Source organism: Procambarus clarkii, chromosome 78 (genome assembly GCF_040958095.1).
Source record: "Procambarus clarkii isolate CNS0578487 chromosome 78, FALCON_Pclarkii_2.0, whole genome shotgun sequence".
Classification (NCBI taxonomy): Eukaryota; Metazoa; Arthropoda; class Malacostraca; order Decapoda; family Cambaridae; genus Procambarus; species Procambarus clarkii.
This window is the reverse complement of record NC_091227.1, coordinates 11385730-11408619: the sequence shown is the minus strand read 5'-3', so window position 1 is coordinate 11408619 and position 22890 is coordinate 11385730. Positions and strand designations below refer to the sequence as shown.

Genomic DNA, 22890 nt, shown 5'->3' with positions numbered 1-22890 from the left:
ATGTCAAAAATCTCTTCTTCTTTCCTGGTGAATACTAGATCCAGTACTGACGGTATATCTCCTTCCCTCATTCTTGTGGCTTGCTTTATGTGTTGATACAAGAATGTCTCCAGAATGAGGTTCACAAATCTGCATGTCCAAAAGTCCTCCGTTCTTGCTTCATAGGCCTCCCAGTCTATTGCTCTAAAGTTGAAGTCCCCCAGTATCAACAGTCGTGATTTATCTTTATCTGCTTGTACAATAATATCTCTCATGACCATTATGAGGCCCTCTCGTTTGTCATCCAGTTCTTCCTTTGTCCACGTGTTGCTTGCTGGTGGGCTGTAGGCATTTACAATTATCAGGTTATCATCCTGATTCCAGACCTGCAATGCCATTATGTCAATATCTCGAGGGTTTTCAAATATTAACTCTTTTACCTTCAGGTGTTTTTTCACCAGTACAGCCACTCCTCCTCCCTTCCTAGTTTTCCTGTCACGTCTCCAAACTGAGTAGCCTCTTGGGAATATGACTTCATTTATTATATTTCCTTCAAGTTTCGTTTCTGATAATGCAACAATATCTGGGACCCTAAGCTGGATTATATCTTGCAACTCCAAAGTTTTTGACCTCACTCCATCTATGTTGGTATATACAATTTTCAGGAACATGTTCCCTTTTCCTTTGCTCTTTACTCCCCCTTCCACTACTGATCTTGTTGCTTTGTTTTTATGTACCATTTCACAAGCTTTCCAGTCCCTGTCACTTTGTAAAAAAAAGAATTTCTGTCTTCTTCATTTCTATCCCCATTTAGCCGTTTTGCCTCAATTAAGTTCATTTTCAGCTTTTCTCTGTCTTCCTTGGAGAGGTCTTGTCTTATTGACCAAGATTTGCCAACCTCATCACTCTGCAGTTTCCTGGCATTTCTTAGCACTTCCATCATGTTTTTCACTCCATTAAAGGTCACCCTTAAGGGGCGGTTCTTTTCTTTCTCATATTTTCCTATTCTCCTAAAATCACTGACATTTTCCTTTGAGCCTTCTCCTAAACCTACTATTTTCTCTATGATTTTCATCTCTTCTGCCGCTCGGTCCACCCTAGATGAAATTTCCTTCTCTAAACATCCAAAAATGATTATGGACTTAGTTCTATCTGCAGTGTTTTGTACCAGTTTACTGTTGGTAACCAGTTCTTTCCTAATTGCTTGCCTAATTTCTGCTTCTTGTTGGTCATTTCTGGTTTTGACTTCCGAACACACTTCTTTGATAGTCTCTTTCTCTTTTACAACTTCAGCATATGTCGCTTTTATTTCTTCTTTATACTTTTCTAGTTCTTTATTCACCTCCTCTATGTGAGTTGTCAGTGAAGTTTCCAGTTGGAGATCCTTACCTAACTCTATGTTAGCCCTTAGGCTTGCTTGGAGTTGTTCACCGTATGAGTCTATCTTCTTGTTTATTTCTTCAAAGTCACCACACTTCACTTTCCATGCCTCATTTTCTTTCACTAGTTCCTTGATTTGCTCCTCCTGATTTGTTACCTTGTCTGTTAATGCAGTAATAATCTTACCTTGTTGAAGCATACTCCCTTTTAGAGTGCAAAGCTCACTCCAAAGAGCTCCATTGTCCTCTTCTAATTTAAGCACTTTTTCTTCATACTTCTTTTGCATGTGATTTCCCATCTTTGAGTGATTCCACATTATTAACTTCACTTCTCAATTCACCTTCCAACGAGACTGCACAGTAATATTTGCTACACATAAATGATTCTGTTAACATGTATATTATAATATTCTGAAATAAAGGGTTGAATTATTGCTCACCCTTGGGCTTGATTAATATATATGGCATTACTATAACAGTATAACAGGAAATATACACAATGAATAGAACTCTATAAATCATTTAGTATACTGTACAGATATAATGCCTTTCTTGGTAACGATGGTGTCGATTTGTGCTGTCTAACTCCTCGACAATAACTAGTTATGTGCAAGTACTTGGGATGACAACATGACACGTTTGCACTGTATAGGTTAAAAATGGCTACTCCCTTCTCTCCTTCCCCGCATTTGGTGTCAACACCAGATGTAGTTTTATCAAGAAGTGGAAAGAGGGATTATATTTAATCAATATACAGTGGCACCTCGATTAACGAGCGGCTCTATTTACGAGCATTTCCAGTAACGAGCGACCCACTCGCAGCAAATTTGTCTCTATTGATGAGCTTCACCTCTATTAACGAGCAAAACCACATGGTGCTTCCTAATGTCTCGCGGGTTCTCGCAAATTCTCGGACGCCTCCGACGCCAGTGTTGTTGTTGTATCGCACACGACAAGCATTCCTCTGGATTTATTTGCACTTTTCTCTGGGTTTTTTGTGGTTTTGTGACTGCAATTTGTAATGCACGATGTCGCCAAAGAAGCTGCTTGCTAAAGACAGTGTTGGGAAGGGGAAGAAAGCGACAATTACCTTGGAAGTGAAGAAGGAAATCATGGCAAAACACGAGCGTGGTGTGCGTGTGACTGATCTCGTCAGGGAGTATGGCAGGTCCTCATCAACGATTTGTACCATTCTGAAGAGGAAGGAACAATTTAAGACGCTTGAGGTGGTTAAAGGAGTTACCAAGGTTAACAAGAAACGTCCAAAAATCCTAGAATAGGTTGAAAAGCTACTGTTAGTCTGGATGAATGAAAGGCAATTACATGGTGATAGTGTGTCTGAAGCTCTTGTCTGTGCAAAGGCCAAGAAGTTGTATGTGGACCTTGTCAGGAAGACACCAGGTGTGTCGTCTGAAGAGGAGGAGATATTTAAGGCAAGCCTTGGATGGTTTGAAATATTTAGGAAGAGAAGCGGTATCCACAGTGTTGTGCGACATGGGGAGGCTGCCAGCTCTGATAAAGCTGCTGCTGAGAAATTTGTACCAGAGTTCCAGGAATTTGTTGCTAGAGAGGAGTTCTTGCCCCAACAAGTTTTTAATTGTGACGAGACTGGCCTGTTTTGGAAGAAAATGCCGAAGAGGACCTACATCACACAGGAGGAACAATCTTTGCCTGGCCACAAACCGATGAAGGATCGGTTTACTCTCGTGCTCTGCGCCAATGCAAGTGGCAATTGCAAGGTCAAGCCGCTGCTAGTCTACCACTCAGAAAATCCACGCGTGTTCAAGGCATGTAAAGTGTACAAGGCGTGATTGAATGTGATGTAGAGGTCCAATAAGAAATCCTGGGTCATGCGGATATTCTTCACTGAATGGGTCAATAATGTTTTTGGCCCTTCAGTGAGGAAATATCTTGAAGAGAAGCAGTTGCCACTCAAGGCCTTGCTTGTGCTCGATAATGCTCCTGCACATTCTCCACAGATGCGAAAAAAATTGTATCCCGAAAATCATTTCATCACCATCAAGTTCCTTCCTCCCAATACCACTCCACTCCTCCAACCTATGGTTGGAAGGAGTGACACGAAGGACCCTAAACTCTGCATGGCGTAACCTGTGGCCTGAGGGTGTCCCTGAGCGAGACTTCAAAGGTTTCGAACCTGCACTTGCACCTGCATCTGCACCTCTGAAAGACCCATTAGTGCATCTAGTGGATGATATTGTTGCTCTGGGGCAAACTTTGGGTCTGGAGTTGGATGCTGCTGATGTGCAGGAATTAGTGAAGGAGCACAGTGAGGAACTGACCACTGAGGAACTCCTGGAACTCCAGAAGGAGCTTAATCAAGAGGAGGCATAAGAGCTCTCATCAGGGGAGGAGGAGGTAGGGGAGGATGCTGCTGCCTCTTCAAGTGAGATCAGGGAAGTGTTGGGAATGTTTCAAAAGGTGACCGCATTGTTAAAAAACATCACCCTGATAAAGCAGTGACAACCCGATGTGTGAACATGTTTGATGACAATTTGCTGTCTCGTTTTTGGGACATCCTAAAACAAAGACAAAATTAATTGTCAATAGAAACGTTCTTTGCAAAAGTAGAGAAAAGAAGAGCCAGTGATAGTGAACCACAACCCGGTCCCAGTGGGGTGAAATTCCCAAGAAGAGAGAACCCGCCTGACTCAGAGGTGGATTCTCCTTCCACACCATAACCCCTCTCCTCCTTCCACACCATAACCCCTCTCCTCCTTCCACACCATAACCCCTCTCCTCCTTCCACACCATAACCCCTCTCCTCCTTCCCACCTCCCCATCGTCTCCCTCACGCCAGTAACAACTTCATAAGGTAAACATGCAAACAGTACAACAAAACATTTATAATTACATGTGCAGTATTATATTTACATAAAAAAACCAGCGTTGAATGTAATGAAACGCCATTTTCTGGGTGAGCCCCGGAGGCTCCCTGGAGCTTATTGGGCTAATGTATGTTATGTTAGACCGGGACATTAGCTAAGGAGTTCAGACCTACCAGGGACCAGCGCCAGAACCTGGCCCCTTCAGAGAGGATTCAGGGAGCAATGGCCCTGGAAAACCCCATATGGTTGGGGGTTTTCCTTATCTGCCATCGACCGGGGTTAGGCACCCAGAAAGGTAGGCGTAACAAAACAAACCCCACATGGTAAGAAACTACAACAAAAACCGAACAGAGAGGTAGAAAACTCCCTACAATCCCAAGGAAACAAGCAAACAAGCAAACATCACACTTTACTGCCGCGCCGATCGTCCGCGCAGCCCTCCCCACCCCGGGAGGGGGAGGGGGGAGCCCCGGACCTACCGCGCCGGCTGCCAAGCTCCAGTTCGGAAGCTAAGCTTCAACCAACGCGAAAAAACCGCCGACCGGTGGGAGGGAGGGTTTCCAGGGAGCCTCCGGGGCTCACCCAGAAAATGGCGTTTCATTACATTCAACGCTGGTTTTCTGTGGGGAGCCCCTACGGCTCCCTGAAGCTTCATACCCAAAGAGAAGGAAAAGAAAGGGCTAACCCGGGAGGCGGCCGCCACAAACTCTGCAACGCAAAGCCAAGACAACCGGTCGCAAACCTGCGACCCAAGGCAACAAGAACGCCCAAGAACAGACGCACATATGGATGGGCGGCCAAAAACCTGTGCGACCCACAAATACCTGCGCCCGAAACGAGCCCGAGACGTCACCAACACAGCAGCAAATGCTGCAAACGTCTGAACAGCACGGGCGCAAAGACAGACCGCAGGAAGAAGGAAAACACTGCGGATGACCTGGGAGACCCGAGCCCTGAAAACAGGGAACGAAGGAACCGGATCAACCACAGCGCATCCCCAGGCACGGTACGCCGGCAACAGCAAAAAGCACAACCGGACAACACAGGATGCACCCCCCGGCCAAACCAAACAAGTACCAATACCCCAAGAACCCCTCTGGAAAGCAGCCGTCTCGACCGTCGCCAGGACAGAGAAAGGCTGCACACCAATAAAGCTACCACCAGTACCAAACAGGAGGAAACTGAAACCGAAGGGGCTACCACAAACTGAGGGGAAGATAAGAAGGCACCCTGAACAAGGACCAGGATGGCTCAGGCGACTCGTGAGCAGGCCGGAGGGGAAACAAAACGCGAGAAAACGTAATAAACGTCATACTGTCTCCAAGACGAAGCTCGCAGGTGGGACACCGTCAACAAAGCCACCTGAACACCATAGAGATGGTGATACCTGCGTCAAAATACCAGACGCGAAGAGCCAAAGAGAAGGCCGAACCAGTCACGGACAGGACCGATTCGGCCTGCTGAAAGAGGCGAAGCCTCAGGAAAAACGCCCCGGGTATGGACACCTATCAAGCAGCGTCTGAAAAGAAGGCCGGGCCGGCCACCATGGAACCATAAGGACTGTTCTCGTGGGAATGGGCTGCAACCGAGCCAGAACCCGAAGCAACAGCTGGACCGGGAGAAGAGGTACAGGTACCCCCCACCTCGACCAGACCTGCCGAAAGCCTCCACCGTGAAGTCCTCGCAGGTGGGAAGGGCGCCACAAAACGGGCGACGCCTAGACCACGTCGACCCGAAGACGTCCATGGCCAGGAGTCCATAAGCCCAACAGAGCCAACAAAACGAATCGGCGACGACTGGCCAACCCACGAAGAGGAATGAACCGAGACAGCTGTCCACCAGGACGCAGGACACACCCCAGACACGAACCACACGGTTAACCAAACCCCCTGTGGTTCCGGCAAGAACCACCAGAGAACAATCCAAACAGAGCTGAATGGTAGAGTACCTAGTGACCCAAACCCTCCGAAGCGCAAACCAGACAGCCATGAACACCTGAACCGGGCTGTGAGCCCGACGGACAGACAGACTCCATCAACCTCGGCCGACCTGGTGAGCACTGGTCACAAAGCCCCAGCCGAGAGACGACCCGTCCGTGAACACATCGAGCGAAGGCTCGGGGAGGTGCCAGGGCACGGAACCCCGAAAACCCCAAAGAGGAAGCTGGTGACGCAGCACCAACACCAGATCCCCAGAGGAACCCAAGGAATGCAAGAGGCGGAAGGGGAGTCTCCGTAGGAACCAACCGACGCCGGAGCCAAACCCGACTCCGCGGGCAGACAAGCACGCCGAAGTGCAAACTCCCGCACAACCGCCCAAGCAACCGCTGAGCAACCCGGGACCCCCTCCTGAACAGCCAAAGGCGGGACCATAGCCGCAGTAACACTTCTGGAGGGAAGACAATGAGGGGCCCAAGAGCCTGAAACAAGGCCCAGGTCCGAACCCGGGACGGAAACAGAAGGTAAAACCTCCAGATCACCAGGAAACCAAACCCAGCAATCTGGAAAGAACCATCCCCTGGCGAGCAGACAAGCGGACTGACTGGGAGCCCACTCCAGCCAGTCGTCGAGGTAGGCCAGACACCGAATCTCAGACGTAGACAGGGCACTAAGATCCGGTAAAGATGCAAAGAGTATACAAAGTGCCCTTTACAAAATAGGGAAGGCAATAAAAACAGCAAACCTGAAGCCCCACCACCAAAGCATTATATGACAATCATATTAAGACATATTATGACATGACAATCATTATATGACAATATGACAATTATAATGAAAGCATGATATGACAAAGAGTGCTGGGAAGACGGGACACCACGAGAGTAGCTCTCATCCTGTAACTACCCTTAGGTAAGTACACATAGGTAATTACCAACCGTGCTAGCCCCAGAAAAACTGGAGAGGAACGTGCCAAGAAGAAACCCGGAGGTCCAGGTCCACCATTCATGCACCCGGCCCTAACAGAATCCGAACAGGAGACAACAGTCCTCTGAGGAGGGCAGAGGATCCAGGGCGCAGACTGAAGTAGTCCAAAAGAACTGCAAACTGGAAAAGCACATGACTGCAAAGAGCAGACGGGAAAAGCTCATGACTGCAAAGAGCAGACGGGAAGCCCAGAAAGATGGGGCGGATCGACCACGCCCCACGCACCCACGAAGAGGAAATGACGAAGCGCAGGGGAAGAAGCCCACCCCGCCAGCTCTGAACCCCCCCCCAAGGGGGAGAAGCCGTCCTCCGACGCCAGCAGAGGCCGGAAGACAACCCAAAGCGCCCACCAACAGCGGGACCAAGCGAGAGGCAACAGAGCAAGCTGCTCCCCCAGCGCCCAGTCAACAGAGTAGGGAACAGAACCCCTTCAGAAAGAAAAAGTACACTACCGAAGTCATGAGGAGAGACTACGGGAATGAAACCACACTTCGCTGGAAGATGAAGTGAGGGGAGACCTGATCACCACATTCAAGATACCCAAGGGAATCGACAGGGTTGATAAGAACAGGCTATGTAACACAAGGGGCACACGCACTAGGGGACACAGGTGGAAACTGAGTACCCAAAAGAGCCACAGATAGAATTATTTTTTTTTTTTTTTTTTTTTTTTTTTTTTTTTTTTTTTAGTGTCAGAATGGGAACGGGAAAGCACTTGGAAGTAATGTGGCGACTCCTCACACAAGTAACGAGGCTGACCCCCATACAATGTCACATGTAGACATGACAGAGCCCAAGAGGCACAGGAACCGATACACCTTTGTTTGTACAAAATGAAATCTTCAGAGAACCAGACACAATAAGAATTCCAGAGAACAACATAGAGCGGATAGAGGTGTCTAGAGATGAAGTGGAAAATATGCTAAAGGAGCTCGGGAGGAACAAAGCAGCTGGCCCAGATGGCGTTTCACCATGGGTTCTGAGAGAATGTGCATCTGAGCTCAGCATTCCACTTCACCTGATTTTTCAGGCATCCCTGTGTACAGGAATCGTAGCAGACGTGTGGAAACAGGCTAACATAGTTCCAATCTACAAAAGTGGCAGCAGGGAAGACCCCCTCAATTATAGACCTGTATCATTGACAAGTGTAATAGTGAAAGTATTGGAAAAGCTAATCAAAACTAAATGGGTAGAACACCTGGAGAGAAATGATATAATATCAGACAGACAGTATGGTTTTCGATCAGGAAGATCCTGTGTATCGAATTTACTCAGTTTCTATGATCGGGCCACAGAGATTTTACAGGAAAGAGATGGCTGGGTTGACTGCATCTATCTGGACCTAAAAAAGGCTTTCGACAGAGTTCCACATAAGAGGTTGTTCTGGAAACTGGAAAATATTGGAGGGGTGACAGGTAAGCTTCTATCATGGATGAAAAATTTTCTGACTGATAGAAAAATGAGGGCAGTAATCAGAGGCAATGTATCGGAATGGAGAAATGTCACAAGTGGAGTACCACAGGGTTCAGTTCTTGCACCAGTGATGTTTATTGTGTACATAAATGATCTACCAGTTGGTATACAGAATTATATGAACATGTTTGCTGATGATGCTAAGATAATAGGAAGGATAAGAAATTTAGATGATTGTCATGCCCTTCAAGAAGACCTGGACAAAATAAGTATATGGAGCACCACTTGGCAAATGGAATTTAATGTTAATAAATGTCATGTTATGGAATGTGGAATAGGAGAACATAGACCCCACACAACCTATATATTATGTGAGAAATCTTTAAAGAATTCTGATAAAGAAAGAGATCTAGGAGTGGTTCTAGATAGAAAACTATCACCTGAGGACCACATTAAGAATATTGTGCAAGGAGCCTATGCAATGCTTTCTAACTTCAGAATTGCATTTAAATACATGGATGGCGATATACTAAAGAAATTGTTCATGACTTTTGTTAGGCCAAAGCTAGAATATGCAGCTGTTGTGTGGTGCCCATATCTTAAGAAGCACATCAACAAACTGGAAAAGGTGCAAAGACATGCTACTAAGTGGCTCCCAGAACTGAAGGGCAAGAGCTACAAGGAGAGGTTAGAAGCATTAAATATGCCAAAACTAGAAGACAGAAGAAAAAGAGGTGATATGATCACTACGTACAAAATAGTAACAGGAATTGATAAAATCGACAGGAAAGACTTCCTGAGACCTGGAACTTCAAGAACAAGAGGCCATAGATTTAAACTAGCTAAACACAGATGCCGAAGAAATATAAGAAAATTCACCTTCGCAAATAGAGTGGTAGACGGTTGGAACAAGTTAAGTGAGAAGGTGGTGGAGGCCAAGACCGTCAGTAGTTTCAAAGCGTTATATGACAAAGAGTGCTGGGAAGACGGGACACCACGAGCGTAGCTCTCATCCTGTAACTACACTTAGGTAATTACACTTAGGTAATTACCTGTATCGTTTGGTGAGTGTATGAGCTGGAGGAGGCAGAAGTCACTCTGCAGCAAGCTCCTGGAAATATCGAATTACCTAAGTATTGGGCACAGATTGAGGGCTACAGTGGTGTCCCAGGTTACATAAAGGTTCAGGGAAGTGTAAAAGCAAATAAAATACAATAAAAAAGTAAAAGTGAGTGAAAATAGCCGAGTGGAAAAGTTTGTTTTGGTGTAGAACAAAAACAAAGATGGCCGCCGCCACCACCCCCACTGAGAATGTAGACACACCAACAGATGATGGTTTCAAAGGATTCTCACCACAAGATATAAGGAAAGGAGGTGTTCTTGGCAGGTTAGAGATAATTGAGGACATGCAAAAGAAGTATGAAGAAAAAGTGCTTAAATTGGAAGAGGACAATGGAGCTCTTTGGAGTGAGCTTTGCACTCTAAAAGGGAGTATGCTTCAACAAGGTAAGATTATTACTGCATTAACAGACAAGGTAACAAATCAGGAGGAGCAAATCAGGGAACTAGTGAAAGAAAATGAGGCATGGAAAGTGAAGTGTGGTGACTTTGAAGAAATAAACAAGAAAATAGACTCATATGGTGAACAACTCCAAGCAAGCCTAAGGGCTAACATAGAGTTAGGTAAGGATCTCCAACTGGAAACTTCACTGACAACTCACATAGAGGAGGTGAATAAAGAACTAGAAAAGTATAAAGAAGAAATAAAAGCGACATATGCTGAAGTTGTAAAAGAGAAAGAGACTATCAAAGAAGTGTGTTCGGAAGTCAAAACCAGAAATGACCAACAAGAAAAAGAAATTAGGAAAGAAATTAGGAAAGAACTGGTTACCAACAGTAAACTGGTACAAAACACTGCAGATAGAACTAAGTCCATAATCATTTTTGGATGTTTAGAGAAGGAAATTTCATCTAGGGTGGACCGAGCGGCAGAAGAGATGAAAATCATAGAGAAAATAGTAGGTTTAGGAGAAGGCTCAAAGGAAAATGTCAGTGATTTTAGAAGAATAGGAAAATATGAGAAAGAAAAGAACCGCCCCTTAAGGGTGACGTTTAATGGAGTGAAAAACATGATGGAAGTGCTAAGAAATGCCAGGAAACTGCAGAGTGATGAGGTTGGCAAATTTTGGTCAATAAGACAAGACCTCTCCAAGGAAGACAGAGAAAAGCTGAAAATGAACCTAATTGAGGCAAAACGTCTAAATGGGGATAGAAATGAAGAAGACAGAAATTCTTTTTTTTACAAAGTGACAGGGACTGGAAAGCTTGTGAAATGGTACATAAAAACAAAGCAACAAGATCAGTAGTGGAAGGGGGAGTAAAGAGCAAAGGAAAAGGGAACATGTTCCTGAAAATTGTATATACCAACATAGATGGAGTGAGGTCAAAAACTTTGGAGTTGCAAGATATAATCCAGCTTAGGGTCCCAGATATTGTTGCATTATCAGAGACGAAACTTGAAGGAAATATAATAAATGAAGTCATATTCCCAAGAGGCTACTCAGTTTGGAGACGTGACAGGAAAACTAGGAAGGGAGGAGGAGTGGCTGTACTGGTGAAAAAACACCTGAAGGTAAAAGAGTTAATATTTGAAAACCCTCGAGATATTGACATAATGGCATTGCAGGTCTGGAATCAGGATGATAAGCTGATAATTGTAAATACCTACAGCCCACCAGCAAGCAACACGTGGACAAAGGAAGAACTGGATGACAAACGAGAGGGCCTCATAATGGTCATGAGAGATATTATTGTACAAGCAGATAAAGATAAATCACGACTGTTGATACTGGGGGACTTCAACTTTAGAGCAATAGACTGGGAGGCCTGTGAAGCAAGAACGGAGGACTTTTGGACATGCAGATTTGTGAACCTCATTCTGGAGACATTCTTGTATCAACACATAAAGCAAGCCACAAGAATGAGGGAAGGAGATGTACTGTCAGTACTGGATCTAGTATTCACCAGGAAAGAAGAAGAGATTTTTGACATCCAGTACCTTCCTCCCTTGGGAAAGAGTGATCACGTCCTGTTAGACATTAAATATGCTTTAAGATATCATCTAGAAGAAAATGGGGACATTGAAACAGTTGATAAACTCAATTTAAGGAGAGGCAACTATGGGGAACTTCGAAATTTTTTTAATGAGTGTAATTGGACAGAATTGTTGCTAGGCAGGGAAGTAAATGAAATGTATGCCAAATTTTTAAAACTATACGAGGAAGGCACACAAACATTCATACCAAAACAGAGATGCAGGGCCAGAAAACAGGATTGGTTCGACAGAAATTGTGAGAGGGCAAGAGACCAAAAGACACAAAAATGGAATCAGTATAGGAAGAGGCCAAACCCCCAAACATACCAGCGATACAAAGATGCGAGAAACAACTATACAGCAGTAAGGAGAGAGGCAGAAAGAAATTTTGAAAAAGGGATAGCAGATAAATGTAAAACAGAACCGGGCCTATTCTACAAATTCATAAACAACAAATTGCAGGTAAAGGATAATATCCAGAGGTTAAAATGGGAAACAGATTCACGGAAAATGAAAAGGAAATGTGCGAAACATTAAATGAAAAGTTCCAAAGTGTGTTTGTACAAAATGAAATCTTCAGAGAACCAGACACAATAAGAATTCCAGAGAACAACATAGAGCGGATAGAGGTGTCTAGAGATGAAGTGGAAAATATGCTAAAGGAGCTCGGTAAGAACAAAGCAGCTGGCCCAGATGCCGTTTCACCATGGGTTCTGAGAGAATGTGCATCTGAACTCAGCATTCCACTTCACCTGATCTTTCAGGCATCCCTGTGTACAGGAATCGTAGCAGACGTGTGGAAACAGGCTAACATAGTTCCAATCTACAAAAGTGGCAGAAGGGAAGACCCCCTCAATTATAGACCTGTATCATTGACAAGTGTAATAGTGAAAGTATTGGAAAAGCTAATCAAAACTAAATGGGTAGAACACCTGGAGAGAAATGATATAATATCAGACAGACAGTATGGTTTTCGATCTGGAAGATCCTGTGTATCGAATTTACTCAGTTTCTATGATCGAGCCACAGAGATATTACAGGAAAGAGATGGTTGGGTTGACTGCATCTATCTGGACCTAAAAAAGGCTTTCGACAGAGTTCCACATAAGAGGTTGTTCTGGAAACTGGAAAATATTGGAGGGGTGACAGGTAAGCTTCTATCATGGATGAAAAATTTTCTGACTGATAGAAAAATGAGGGCAGTAATCAGAGGCAATGTATCGGAATGGAGAAATGTCACAAGTGGAGTACCACAGGGTTCAGTTCTTGCACCAGTGATGTTTATTGTGTACATAAATGATCTACCAGTTGGTATACAGAATTATATGAACATGTTTGCTGATGATGCTAAGATAATAGGAAGGATAAGAAATTTAGATGATTGTCATGCCCTTCAAGAAGACCTGGACAAAATAAGTATATGGTGCACCACCTGGCAAATGGAATTTAATGTTAATAAATGTCATGTTATGGAATGTGGAATAGGAGAACATAGACCCCACACAACCTATATATTATGTGAGAAATCTTTAAAGAATTCTGATAAAGAAAGAGATCTAGGGGTGGTTCTAGATAGAAAACTATCACCTGAGGACCACATAAAGAATATTGTGCAAGGAGCCTATGCGATGCTTTCTAACTTCAGAATTGCATTTAAATACATGGATGGCGATATACTAAAGAAATTGTTCATGACTTTTGTTAGGCCAAAGCTAGAATATGCAGTTGTTGTGTGGTGCCCATATCTTAAGAAGCACATCAACAAACTGGAAAAGGTGCAAAGACATGCTACGAAGTGGCTCCCAGAACTGAAGGGCAAGAGCTACGAGGAGAGGTTGGAAGCACTGAACATGCCAAAACTAGAAGACAGAAGAAAAAGAGGTGATATGATCACTACATACAAAATAGTAACAGGGATTGATAAAATCGACAGGGAGGATTTCCTGAGACCTGGCACTTCAAGAACAAGAGGTCATAGATTTAAACTAGCTAAACACAGATGCCGAAGAAATATAAGAAAATTCACCTTCGCAAATAGAGTGGTAGACGGTTGGAACAAGTTAAGTGAGAAGGTGGTGGAGGCCAAGACCGTCAGTAGTTTCAAAGCGTTATATGACAAAGAGTGCTGGGAAGACGGGACACCACGAGCGTAGCTCTCATCCTGTAACTACACTTAGGTAATTACACTTAGGTAATTACCTGTTGATGGACGGTTGAGAGGCAGGACCAAGGAGCCAGAGCTCAACCTCCACAAGCACAACTAGGTGAGGACATATATTGTAAAAGCACAAGCCGCCGACTAGTGGCAGAGAGCACTACGCCGGCCAGGCAAAGAAGGCACAAAACTGCATCAAATGGCCCACCTCGACAGCAAAACCACAAAGTCCCAGCACAACCACAACATGTGCCAAGACCCAAAAAGCTCAGTCTGCAAGCCAGGAAGACCCCGGAACCCCAAAAGGCAGAACCGGGTCACACGAGGAAACAAAGTCCCCTGAACCCACAAAAGGGGGCCCAAGAGGAAGAAACCTCCAGAACGAAACCAAGGAACCCAAAGGAACCCAAAATCGAACCAGGGGGAGCCCAAACCACCACATTTGCCGGCGGAGAACACCACTGAAAGGCAAAGCACAGACCCCAGCAGAACGCCCTGGGAAAACGGTCCCAACAGACCGAAAACCGAGGGGCAAGGTGTGGGAGCAAGCATAGCAGCCAGGGGCACTGAGCCTAAACCCATAGGCTCAGACCCAAAATCAACACCCAAACGTTCCCAGAGGAACAGGCAACGGCAAGAAAACACCAGAAAAACAAAGAAACGACAACAGGAGAACAAAAACCCTAAAAAAATTTTGAAAACTCACCAGAGACGCTCGCTCGCACACCCAGACGCATGTAAACAAACCGCAACGCCGCCCTGGTGGCCACGCCGTGAATCCGGCAGACGAAAATGGCCGCCAGCAGGGGCTGTGACTGACGCTAAATACACAAAAACACGCCAGCAAATGTGGGAAGCTAACAGACTGGAAGGGCGAAAAACGCCGCCCAACAGCAGAAAAACCCCTGAAGGGGCAAAACCGCCCCAGAACTGCTAGCAGGCAACCCCCACAGCCCCGGGAACCAACAACAGAGGCCCCGGGGCAGAGCCGTCCTCCAAGCCCTCCGCCCTTAAAGAAAAGCAAGAGCCCATGGGAAAGGCAACAAGAAAGGGCCGCTGGTAAGACCCAGAAGCCTTGGCAGGAGGCACAGGCTCAAACCTCCGTCCCCAACCCGAACGGGGCAGCCCCCGCAAACCGCCCGAGTCTCTGCCGCAACTAAACCCCGCCCCGACCCCGAAACCCGCAGACGGTCCGGAGCCGGGAACATGGAAAGGGGCGAGCAGCACCTAACCAAACGGGGCGGCCACGGGGCATTTGAGTGGGAAACCAACCTAGCATGTTGCAGCAACCTAACCGAGCTTGCAACATGAATGCCGCCTGTACTCTGAACAGTAATAACATCAGGAGAGTACTGGAGAACAAGCAGAGAATCACTCGCAAGACTCCGGGTCAAGGTGTCAGTGACCCAACAGGCAGCACGACGGAGGTAAAATTGGCGACTGTCACCCGGAGACAAGGGAACAGCAACCAACGATCCCGTACAAGACGGGTTGGAACCCGGAAGACACATTCAATGGTCCCCCGAGCCCAGACAGGGGTTTCCAGGGCCCGTAGGGTAACAACTACGGGAAGCCCGGGCAAGGTGTTGCTAACCGGTTAAGAAACCCAAACATAACAAGAGGGTAGATTATAGCACTGAAAACCCCTGAGACGTGTACAAGCACGGGGGCCCAGCAGAGGGCCGCCAAACACTACCAGTGGAACTATAACCACCTTAGGCAGACCCCCACCAGGCAAGAAAAATGAAAAACAAAAGAAAAACCCCGCAAAAGTACACCGTCTCCAGAGGCAACAGAAACCGGCCGCCGCTTAGGTGGCAGGCTGCGCAACACCTTGACGCCCTAACCAGCACAATACCAATCCCTACCCAGGGCCAAACAAGGGCCCCAAGCCCCAGCTGGCCCCAAGGGCGAGGCAAATGCCGAGCAGCAAGAACCTCTACGGGAATGGTTCCCGAACGCCCCATGGAAGATAACCCTGTTACGCAAGGGCAGTACTCACAGGGCGCTTAGGGAAGGCAGCCACTAAGCACATGCAGCCCCGGCACTGATGAAGTACTCCTGGCCACCGCACACCACAACACACGGCAGTGAACGCCACACAAGGCAAACACCGCCTAGGAAACTGAGGCCAGAGAAGCGTCAATCCCGGCTGACATTAGCGAACGAACTGGAGCTTGGCAGCCGGCGCGGTAGGTCCGGGGCTCCCCCCTCCCCCTCCCGGGGTGGGGAGGGCTGCGCGGACGATCGGCGCGGCAGTAAAGTGTGATGTTTGCTTGTTTGCTTGTTTCCTTGGGATTGTAGGGAGTTTTCTACCTCTCTGTTCGGTTTTTGTTGTAGTTTCTTACCATGTGGGGTTTGTTTTGTTACGCCTACCTTTCTGGGTGCCTAACCCCGGTCGATGGCAGATAAGGAAAACCCCCAACCATATGGGGTTTTCCAGGGCCATTGCTCCCTGAAACCTCTCTGAAGGGGCCAGGTTCTGGCGCTGGTCCCTGGTAGGTCTGAACTCCTTAGCTAATTTCCCGGTCTAACATAACATACATTAGCCCGATAAGCTCCAGGAAGCCGTAGGGGCTTCCCACAGAAAATGTTATACAAATATGGATGTTTTTAGGAGTGGAATGGATTAAACTTATTTCCTTTATTTTAAATGGGGAAATTTGTTTCTTAAGACGAATTTTCCACATAACGAGCTCGGTGCCAGAACGGATTAAACTCGTTAATAGAGGTGCCACTGTATATTGATTACTATATTTTAGTACTGATAATTAAGTACATTCAAGGGAAATGTTTTTATGATGTTTACAGTCCAGAGACTGATGATTTAAAAAGAATTCCCAACATTATTAGCTGCTGAATTTAATAGCAACGTGTCAATGACGTCACACGTTGCCACGCCGCTGTCTGCGCAGCTCCCCCCATCCCCAGGTGGGGGAAGGGGGAGCCCCAGAACCCTCACGCCTGCTATCCATCCTTCAGTTCTGAGGCTGGATGTCAAAACACGTGAAAAGCCGCCAACCGGAGTGAGGAAGGGATGCCGGGGTGCCTCCGAGTCTCACCCAGAAAATGGCGTTTCATTACATTAACGCTTTTTTTTTTTGACAGAGGAAACCCTCCCCCCCCAACAAAACCCCAGCCCAGCAGGCACAAAGGCTCAAGCAAGGGCAAAACCCTCAAGCACTCCTCGCGGGCTCCCCCCAAAGCCCCGGAAACCCCCATCAGAAAGCCCAAGAGTAGAGTCCTTATCCATGCCCACCACCCCTGAAGAAAAGGCGGAGTCAAGAGGGAAAGGGTCTTCTGATTCAACCCAGAAGCTTCAGCGGTTTAATCGGGCTCAACCACCTCCGTACCAATCAACAGAGCAGAAGGTTTTTTTTTTTTTTTTTTTTTTTTTTTTTCAGGGATATTCCTGCGCGGGCCCTAAGCCTCTGGCTGGCCCACTAAGTGTTGCTTGTTTCTGTTTTACATGGGTGGAGTATGAGTATTTATGACTCGTATGGTCGCTTCAGTAAGATTTTGCCATATGTGTTTAACAACTTCTTCTGCTCTGTTGAATCTAAGTTGAAATCTTAATGGGTTTGTAACTGTGCACTGTGTTAGATAATGTTCCAGTGGTCTGTCGGGCATTTCTCCACAGTGTTGACATTTCCTCTCATCTTCCGGAACCTGTAAGCCTATTTCCCATGCACATGGGTATCCAAGCCTGATGCGATGTAAGTGCACTTCTGTTGTTCTACTGCTCCCTTTCATCAAACTAAGTGGTTCGTAGTTGGTTGAATTCTTGTACCAACCCGCAGATCCTGATGTTGCAACTGCTGTGTTGTGGTCACTGTACATCTTTTGCATTGCTCTGTTTCTAATTACTTTCTTAATCTGTGATAGACTCCGTGGTATGTAAATGTCTACATTTCTCCTCTTAGTAGCAAGTTTTGCAGCTTTGTCTGCAATGTCATTTCCTATTATTCCCACATGACTTGGCACCCAGTTGATAAGTACCCGTCGGCCTTGTCGTTTGAGTGTTTGCATGAATGATAAGACATTTGTGATCAGATGGATGTTATCACATATGTGTTCTTGTTGCAAGGTTTCAATGGCGGTTCTTGAATCTGTATGTATGATAACATGTTGTCGGTGTTCAGCAAGAGCATGTTCCAAAGCCTTTTGAATGGCTAGCATCTCTGTTTGTAAAGTCGAACACCCATTTGAGAGCCTCCAACTATTTACAGAGTTTCCTGCTTTAACTGCAGCTCCGGTTTCTTGTCCCTGCTGGTCTACTGATCCATCTGTGAAGTAAGTGAAGCTGTCGGATGCCATGTTTGCTTCTAACACATGGGACAAAATCTTACTGAAGCGACCATGCGAGTCATAAATACTCATACTCCGCCCAAGTAAAACAGAAACAAGCAACACTTAGTGGGTCAGACAGAGGCCTAAGGCCCGTGCAGGAATATCCCTGCACAAAAAAAAAAAAAAACTTTCGTACCCGAATTGGAAGGGGCTTTCCCCGAAGCCACCTGAGTCTCATCCTGAGCTAAACCCTCAGACATTAGGGAGCCGGGAGCAGGGGGAAAGGGAGGGGACGGAGGACTACGCCCACCTGGGAAGGAAGCGGGGGCACGGACAAAACCAAAGTCGATGCGACTAACGCCCCCAAATCCTGGGCCCTAAAACCCAAGTGGGGCTGCTCCAGGGCTTCCAACTGGGCAACCAACCTGGTTCGTTGCAACAAAGAATACCTAGCATGCAATGCAGCTGCCGCCTGACCCCCAAGATCTTCAGACAAAGAATGGGTAACTGTAGCACAAGTTCAGTACAAGTCCCGCACAACTCTGGGTCGAAGGTGTCACCTATCCAATAGGCAGCATAATGGAGGTAGCACGAATGATCATCACCCTGTGACAAAAGCATCAAACAACATACAAATTCGCATAAGGCGAGAGAGGACTCGGAAGACACGCTCATGGTATTCCGAGCCCTAAGTGGTTTTCCAGGGCCCACAGGAGGGGGGGGAGGGGGGGGGGAATCCCTATGGGGAACCCAGGTACGGGGCTACGTAAGCCGGTTGAACCCTGTTTAATACCAGGTAATTTGACTACCAGGAGTAGTTGTGCGGTTGAACCCTGTTTAATACCAGGTAAATTGACTACCAGGAGTAGATGTGAAATCTTGAGGGTACCAGAGGAAAACTACCAAACACATCCTAAGCAGACCTCCTCCAGAAGAACGGGCTAGAATTAAAAGTAAAAAACCCCAAAATCCCAAAAACAAACTGGCAGTCAGAGAGAGAATCAGCTGCCGTGTGTGTGCTGGCTGCGCTGGACTACAGTGCGCCCCACCAAGTAACAATCACTCCCTACCCAGGGCTAGACGGAAATCCCCACAACCCTCCCCCCAACCCAAAGGGTGTGGCCAATGCCAAGTTATGGAAACCCCTATGGGAATGAGTCCCAAACGCCCAAGGAAAGAGAACCCTGAACACATAAAAGTATTACACACAGGATGACTAGGGAAGCAAGGTCTAGATGCATTCTGCCTTGCATATCGAAGAACACCTGGCCAACATGAGTACATGCCAACACAACCACCACGCATCGCTGGCACAGCCACACAGGGCAAAAATCCAGACAGGCAAGCAAGACCAGAGATAATATGTGTGCTCCCAATGCACATCAGTCAAGAATTGCAGGTGTGAGCTGCCAGCTCACCTGAGCGGGATCCCTCTCCCCACTCTTGGGGGAGGGGGGAGCACTAACGAGCAGGCGTGCTAAAAGTGGATGACGATTTGCTTGTTTGTTTTCTTTTCTTTTCTTTTTTTTTTGGGGGGGGGGAGTTCTTTGGCTCTGTTTGGACGTAGGTTGCCATTTTAACCAGTTAGAGGTTTGTATTGTTTCACCTGCCTTTCTGGAGATATTCCCGGTCGATGGCAGACAAGACAACTCTAAATGTAGAGTGCTCCTATTGCTCCCTGCACCTCTCTGGAGAGGAAGGGGGTGCAGGTTCTGTCTCGTGGTCCCCAGTAGGCAACAGAATTCCTGTAGCTGATGTCTCCAAACTAATGTAGCACATATCAGTCTGGATAGCTTCAGGGAGCCAATGGGGCTCCCCTCAGAAATGTGCAATAAAGATTGAACTAGTTTGCCCAGTGACTGTACACAGCATCACTTGAGCATTGTTCATACACTAATGAATGGCTCAGGAGCTTTAAAGTTTGCCATGGCATTAGGTACATTAGAGTACATGGTAAAAGGCAGTCTGCTGAGGTTACCTCATCACCATTAATCTCCACTTCATTCAACACAACACTATCATCATCCACCACCACTTTTTCAATCTAAATAACTTGAAGATTAAAGTTGATGGAACAATGTTAAGAAGCCAATCAGAACATATATTGGCAAGTTCAAGCAAAACACTGTTGAATTTCTGCAACAAAATTGTAAATTTTTTTCCCTAGCTTTTCAAGATGACTAACCACTTATTCAAACAAAACATGTTATCCATTCAGTCTCAGTCCCGAGGGGTTCAGATAACACGTGGCTGACTGTACTACTCTCAGCTTTTCAATTATGCAGTACAAATATTTATCTTGAAAAAAAAATCTATATTTTCCTAAAAATACTTAAAAATAAACTAAGCCAATTATTTTTCCACTTCCCGCCAAACACACACCGAAACTATGACGTTGTTACAACGTTCGAACAAGTTTAACACTTCCTAACCAGTTATAACAACCAATATAGCAAGTTGTAACAACGTTCTAATACGTCATAAACACGTTAAGCCAAGATGCAACAACTTTATATGAAGTTGTAACAAGCGGAATATAGAGACAGTTTCGGTTTGTGTTTCCGAGGTTGATCTCAAAAATGCATCTACATGTAAAAATGTTCTGGATTATCTTTACTAGCATTTACAAACATGTAATTACTCACACTTCTGTGTTCAATAATGAAGAGTCTAAGCTTTACTTCCATGTCAGTACTTCTTTTATTTTCATCACAAGCAGCTGGAGTTAATGGTATCAAGCAAGATCTCTTCTCTGTCATGCTTGATGTGGCACTTGAGGACATCATCTTCCAAGCACTGCTATCTTCCAAGAAGAAGTTGCAATACTCAATTTTGTCAGAGGTCTGTAAATGAAAAGGTCATACTTTATGGACAACTGTGAAACAAAAAAAACAGCGTTGAATGTAATGAAAAGCCATTTTCTGGGTGAGCCCTGGAGGCTCCCTGGAGCTTATCGGGCTAATGTATGTTATATTAAACAGGGACATTAGCTAAGGAGTTCAGACCCACCAGGGACCAGCACCAGAACCTGGCCCCTTCAGAGAGGTTTCAGGGAGCAATGGGCCTGGAAAACCCCCTTGTGGTTGTGGTTTTCCTTATCTGCCATCGACCGGGGTTAGGCACCCAGAAAGGTAGGCATAACAAAACAAACCCCACATGGTAAAAAACTAAAACAAAAAAACGAACAGAGAGGTAGAAGCATCATACAATCCCAAGGAAACAAGCAAACAAGCAAACATCACATTTTACTGCCGCGCCGATCATCCGCGCAGCCCTCCCCGCCCCAAGAGGGGGAGGGGGCAGCCCCGGACCTACCGCGCTGGCTGCCTAGCATCAGTTCGGAAGCTAAGCTTCAACCAACGCGAAAAAACTGCCGACCGGTGGGAGGGAGGGTTGCCAGGGAGCCTCCAGGGCTCACCCAGAAAAAGGTGTTTCATTACATTCAACGCTGGTTTTCTGTGGGGAGCCCCTACGGCTCCCTGGAGCTTCATACCCAAAGAGAAGGAAAAGAAAGGGCTGACCCAGGAGGCGGCCTCCACAAACTCCGCAACGCGAAGCTGAGACAACAGGCTGCAACCTGCGACCGAAGGGAACAAGAACGCATAGGAGCAGACGTGTGCATAAAGAATGGGTGGCCAGGAACCTGTGCGACCCTCAAATCCTCGCGCCCGAAATGAGCCCTAGACGTCACCAACACAGCAACAAAACCTGCAAATGTCCGAACAGCATGGGCGCAAGGACAGACCGCAGGCTAGAAGACTGAAAAACTCTGCGGACGACCTGGGAAACCCGAGCCCTGAAACAGGGAACGAGGGGAACCAAATCAACCCAAAGCGCATCCCCAGACACGGTACGCAGGTAACAGCAAAAAGCGCAACCGGACAACACAGGACGCACCACCGGCCGAACCAATCAAGCATCAATAACCCAAGAACCCCTCCAGAAAGCAGCCGTCTCGACCATTGCCAAAAGGACGGAGAAAGGCTGCAAACGTAGAAACCTACCACCAGTACCAAAGAGCAGAAAACTTGAATCAAAGGGGCTACCACAAACTGAGGAGAAAATAAAAAGGCACCCTGATCAAGGACCAGGACGGCTCAGGCGACGCATGAGCAGGCCGGAGGTGAAACAAAACACGAGAAAGTGTACGAAACGGAGCAGATGTGACGTCCACCCCAAACGCAAGCCGGAACGGCTCCGCCAGCACCGCACAAAACGAGGCGACAGTAAGAAACATTAAATAACTGTAGTCCTGAAAACCCAAGAAAGGACAAGACAACCAGATGCAAAAGAGAAGACAACCTACGAGGAGCAAGAAAAAGTGCATAGAAACTCCAGGAACGTCATATTATTGCCGAGACAAAGCTCGCAGGTGGGACACCGTCAACAAAGCCACCTGATCACCACAGAGATGGTGATACCCGCATCAAAATACCAGAAGCGAAGAGCCGAGGAGAAGGCTGAACCAGTCACGTACAGGACCGGTCCAACCTGCCGAAGGAGGTGGAGCCACGTGAAAAGGCCCCGGGTTCGGACGCCTATCAAGCAGTGTCTGAAAATAAAGCTGGGCCGGCCACCAAGGGACCATAAGGACTACTCTCGTGGGAATGGGCTCCAACTGAGCCAGAACCTGAAGCAACTGCTGGACCGGGAGAAGAGAAATAGGTACCCTCACCTCGACCAGTCCTGCAGAAAGGCATCCACCGTGAACGCCTCGAAGGAGGGTAAGGGCGCCACATAGAATGGGTGACGCCTAGACCACGTCAACGCGAAGACATCCATGTCCATACGTCCGGCTGAGCCAACGAAA

At 46.6% G+C, this 22890-nt stretch overlaps 1 protein-coding gene across 3 annotated transcripts in view; it reads right to left on the bottom strand.

Annotated features, from left to right (window-relative positions):
• The window catches only part of LOC123746140 (centrosomal protein of 76 kDa), a 245210-nt gene that overhangs the window by 45711 nt on the left and 176609 nt on the right, over positions 1-22890 (bottom strand). For 2 of the 3 annotated variants that reach the window (XM_069314067.1, XM_069314066.1), the window contains exon 11: positions 20726-20923. In XM_069314067.1, coding sequence (XP_069170168.1) covers positions 20726-20923 — 198 coding nt within the window. Of the gene's footprint in view, positions 1-2448; positions 2552-20725; positions 20924-22890 lie in introns of all 3 variants that reach the window. The other variant, XR_006771466.2, reaches the window with a different exon arrangement.